This window comes from Neophocaena asiaeorientalis, unplaced genomic scaffold (genome assembly GCF_003031525.2).
Source record: "Neophocaena asiaeorientalis asiaeorientalis breed wild unplaced genomic scaffold, Neophocaena_asiaeorientalis_V1.1 scaffold681, whole genome shotgun sequence".
Lineage (NCBI taxonomy): Eukaryota > Metazoa > Chordata > Mammalia > Artiodactyla > Phocoenidae > Neophocaena > Neophocaena asiaeorientalis.
In genome coordinates, this window is record NW_020172271.1 from 1,530,927 (window position 1) to 1,535,703 (window position 4,777).

The window sequence follows — 4,777 nt, forward strand, 5'->3', positions numbered from 1 at the left end:
TCAGTGATGATGGGCTCCCTGCTCGCTGCCACCACGGAGGCCCCCGGCGAGTACTTCTTCTCGGATGGTGTGAGGCTCAAGAAGTACCGGGGCATGGGCTCGCTGGACGCCATGGAGAAGTGCAGCGGCAGCCAGAAACGCTACTTCAGGTGCTACTTGAGGCAGATCAGCTCCCAGCCCTTCAGGTCCACCCGAGCCTCTGCCCAAGGTGGCACCCAGTCTCCATATTACAGTTCTGGAACCCCAGGCACAGGGTCCAAGTTGCAGACCTGGGGTGGTGCCGGGGCCACCTGACTCGGAATCCATGCTTATTTATGCTGTAGCCCAGGGAGTGGCGGCTTTGGGGGTCCTTCTGGGTGGTAGCCCCTCTGCTGGTACCCTTGAGAGGTGGGGTGGGGTCCCCTGAGCCATGGGTGGCGGGGCTCAGTCTTCCCGCCTTCCGTGCAGCGAGGGAGATAAGGTGAAGATCGCGCAGGGTGTCTCGGGCTCCATCCAGGACAAAGGCTCCATTCAGAAGTTCGTGCCCTACCTCATAGCGGGGATCCAGCATGGCTGCCAGGATATCGGTGCCCGTAGCCTGTCTGTCCTGCGGTGAGTGCTATGACTAGAGGGGCAGCGGGTGGGGGGCATCAGGGAGGCTCCTGGCGCCCCCGTATTTCCCATTTCCTTTCTCTCTCTCTCTCTCTCTCTCTCTCTCTCTCTGTCTCCTCCACCCTTGGTGCCCCTGACCTGCACCACTTCCCTGCCTGCAGGTCCATGATGTACTCAGGAGAGCTCAAGTTTGAGAAGCGGACCATGTCAGCTCAGATCGAGGGTGGTGTCCACGGCCTGCACTCGTAAGTGTGGCAGCCTCCTTGCCCCAGCTGGCTGGCACTGGGTCAGGCAGGTGGGGCCGTGGTTCAGAGGCTGAGCCGAGGTCTCAGGGACCCCGAGGACCATCTGCACCAGGGATGGAGGCTGCTGCAGGATGACCCCCATCACCCTCTCCTACAGGGCCCAGCCCATCCTTGAACCCTGTCCTTTAGTCCCCACGCAGGCAGGCCCTCCCATCCCCTCGGGCATCTCCCCCGAGCCGGGCATGGGAGATGCGGCCTCCAGCCCCTCCTGGGCTCCCCAGCCCTTGCTTGCTCAGAAGCTTGGTGGCTGGTGGCAGGGGCTGGCGGTGCTGGGCTCTGGCTGGTGGCGGCACCAGGCAGGCAGGTGGAGGCTGGGGGCATGAGCCCTTGGCGGGGAGAAGGGCAGAGAGACAGATGCCAGGGCCGGCGCTGGGGCGACCGTGGGCGGGGGCAGTGCTAGTTGGCAGCAGTAGTTGCAGGCATGCGGCCCCGCCCTGGTCGAGAGGGCCTGTCCCCCCAGGCATAGGCGGGCATCTAACCTGTGTCTCTTTCTGCCCCATCCTCCCGTAGCTATACCTTTCTGCCGTGTAAGTAACCGCGCTGCCCGGGCCAGGCGTAGAGTAGAGCAGGGGCAGTCTGGGTGGGGCCTGGGCCGGGGCGGGGCGTTGGGTTGGGGGCGTGCTGGGGTGTAATTGTGGGACATGGGCCCTAGTACTAGCATCCTGCTGGGGGCAGCTGGCGGTGGCCCCTCCTCCGGAGGAACCAGCCCCTCCCGGGGTGCAGAGAGACGTCCCTGACCACAGGCCTGAGGCTGTCCTGTCTTGGACTGGACCCAGTGACCACAAGGGACCTAGGCCACAGTGCCTTCAGGGGTGGGGTGGAGACATGGGAAGCAGAGGCTCAGATTGGCCTGACCTTGCTCTGTGAGGATGGGCCGTGCCTTCCTGAGCTGTCTTTCCACCCCGGCACTGAGGACAGTCCACCAGCCGCGGCTGTGGCCAGAAGGAGCATGGCTGTCCCTGGGCCTGGCATGGTTCTTCCGGGAGCCTTGGCCTGAGGCGGACAGAGGCACGTGGCCTGCTTCTCATTCCCTCCCGCCCCCTGTGGCTGACAGGCAGAGGCTTCTGCAGCTCACTGCCTCTCCTGAGTCTGGGGGCCACCTGGCGGCCCAGGGCTGGCCTGGGCAAGGGGGTCTGGGGTGGTGAGGCCACCTTCCCGCATACCCACTCGCAGTTTCCCTCTTGCCTTGTGCCCACAGTTATGAGAAGCGGCTGTACTGAGGATGGTGGTGGAGGCCCAGGCGGCGGAGGGGTCATGCCCCAGGGTCCCCCTTTGGGTACAGCCTCCCTCCATAACTGAGTGGTCCACAGATTTGCACTACTGGTTCCCCAGCTCCTTTCCAGGGAGAGAGGAGGGGAGGCCCTGAGGGTCTGCGGCCCCTCCCTGGGCTTCCCCCGCAGAGTCAGGACTGCTCCCAGGCCGGGCTGCCCTGGGAGCCCCCCGGGTTCCCCCTTCTTCAGTCCCCCTGAGCCCAGCCAGCCTGGGCTCTCAGGCCCTGCGCCTGCCTCAGGTCTTTCTTGCTGCAGCCTGCTCCGGCCCGGCTCCCACCCCTGGGACACGTGGCCCCTCCTGGCTTCTGTAGGGCACCTCCCTCCCTAACCCCCATCCCAGAATTGGTGCTCTCCTGGCCCTGCCTCTGGCCCCTTACTGGGCTGCTGCCCCCTCAGCCATGTGGCACTTCTGGGCTCCTGACCTAGGCCAGAGGGAGGTCTCTGCCCCCTACCCCTGGCCCTGGCCCTGGGGAGGAGGCTGCCCGTCGTTCCTGGCTCGCCCCCACCCCCAGGTCGACCATCCCTGCCCTCTCCTCTCAGCTGTGGACTATCCGGGCCCTGCTCCTCAGGCCACCCCTTCCCTGGCCCTGGGGAGGAGGCGGCCCGTCGTTCCTGACCCGCCCCCGTCCCCAGGTGGACCGTCCCCGCCCTCTCCTCTCAGCTGCAGTTGAAGGCTTTAAGTTTGCACACTTTGGGGTCACAGTTGCGTCATTGTATGTTAAATAATCTGAATAAATCAAGAGGTTTCAACGCCTCCGCCATCCTGTCTCTGTCCCTTGTCCACTGGACAGCGAGCCCCTCCCCTGGTGGTAAGCTGGAGCCCAGAGCCCCATCAGAGCCGGGCCGCGGGGGGCGCCAGGCCGAGCCTCCCTGGGAAGGTGGTGGGAGTGCTGCGGCACTCCAGGGGGTGCTGGCGCAGGTGGGCCGCGTGGCGCGAGGTCCCCCAGGCCTGCGCCCACACCGGCTTGCCCAGCTGGCCAGCAGCTCCTGCAGGCAGGCCCTGTCGCAGAGGGGGTCGTCGTGGCTGTAGAAGACGAGCGTCGGGGGCCTCGCGGGCGGCTGCCAGAAAGCGCTCACCGCAGCCTCGTAATGCCGAAGGGTGCAGCCCGCGCGCAGGTGGAAGTAGAGCATGGCTGTGGCCCTGACCACCGGGCCCAGGGCCTGTGGTCTCATCAGCTGAGACACACCTGTGGGTACCAGGGAGAGGGGGCTAGTGCCCATTGTCATGTGCGGCTCAGGACCCGCCTTCTGGTGGGGACAGCACTGACACATGGGCTGCTGAGTATCCCTAGAGTTGGGGGTCCTGGGATGTTCACATTGCCTTCTCTGCCTCTGTTGTAGTTGGGCAGCGGGCACCCAGCTGTCCCACCAGGTACAGACACCATTCGGGGCAGAAGCAAGGAAGATGGCCTGGGAATGCTCTGGTGGCAGGAAGCAGAGGGGGCAGAAGGCCCTAGTTGTGGGTAGTGAAGAGCTGGAAACATCCCCATGACTGCCAGGGAGGGGCTCCCTCAGCCCACTCTTGGCATCCTGGGCCGGTAACTGCCCTCTCCCAGGCCCTTCCTAAAAGAGCCACGTGGCCTGGAGTCAGCCTCTCTCTGTGGCATTTTCCAGCTTTGTGGCATCTTCAGGGACAAGAAGGAAAGCACTGGACTGTTGGGTGGGTTCAGAACTGGTTCAGCAATGGCTCCAGGAGTTGTTGCAAAGTGACTGGGTCATCGAGAGTCCCCAGAGGCCTTGTGCCCTGGAATCTGTGGCCTTGGTGAGCACCTAGGAGTCTGAGGTGACCCAGCTGGGTGGGAGAAGGATGTCTGGATACCAGGAGATTGTAAAAGATGAGAGCGGATGGACCAGAACGAGGCCATGTTTCATGGTTTGTCTTGCACACTGCTTTACAAAAACCATACAGGAAGCAATTTGACCAGCAATTGAGATGGAAAAGATCTAAGGATTTTTAGAGAAATTCCCAGTCACTCTGCATGAGTTTTCCTTTTGAACTAGATGTAGTTGGTCAGTTAGAGCTGAGGAACAGAATGGGTTACTTTGTAACAATGACCTTCCTGTTACTTGGTATGTTAGCATTAGTTTGGTCCTTCTAGAGGAAGTTAGAGCACCGTGGTCCTCAAATTGTGGTGGGTATCAGAATCACGTAGAGAGCTTAAAAACCCAGAGGCCCAGGCTCACGGAAATAGGATGGGGTCTGGGCCTCTGAATCATCACTCAGCACCAGGTGATTCTGATATTTACCAAAGTTCGAAAATCACTGTTTTAGAGGAAACCTGTGTGCATCCAATTACAGTTGGCCCTTGAACAACGTGGCGGTTAGGGGTGTTGACCTTCCACGCAGTTGAAAATCGCATATAACTTTATAGTTGGCTCTCCATATCTGCATATCTGTTCCACATCTGCAGATTCAACCAGCCTCAGATCCTGTAGTGCTACAGTACGTATTTACTGAAAAAATCCCCATATAAGTGGACCTGCGCAACAGTTCAAACCCGTGTTGTTCAAGAGTCAGCTGTACCTGATTTCTGAGACTCTGCAAAGCATGTGTCCTAAGAAAATTTCAGAAGGCACGGCACCTACTTCATGGCCTCACTGTGGGGATTA

The 4,777-nt window shown here is 61.3% G+C and overlaps 1 protein-coding gene across 3 annotated transcripts in view; it reads left to right on the top strand.

Moving 5' to 3' along the window:
- IMPDH1 (inosine monophosphate dehydrogenase 1) overlaps positions 1 to 4,777 on the top strand; it is an 18,348-nt gene extending 13,571 nt beyond the window's left edge. Inside the window, exons 11-14 of one of the 3 annotated variants that reach the window (XM_024763226.1) lie at positions 5 to 149; positions 448 to 591; positions 753 to 836; positions 2,095 to 2,926. In XM_024763226.1, the coding sequence (XP_024618994.1) occupies positions 5 to 149; positions 448 to 591; positions 753 to 836; positions 2,095 to 2,116 (395 nt within the window). In that variant the 3' untranslated portion in view covers positions 2,117 to 2,926. Of the gene's footprint in view, positions 1 to 4; positions 150 to 447; positions 592 to 752; positions 837 to 1,406; positions 2,927 to 4,578 lie in introns of those variants that run through there. The other 2 variants (XM_024763216.1, XM_024763205.1) reach the window with 2 other exon arrangements.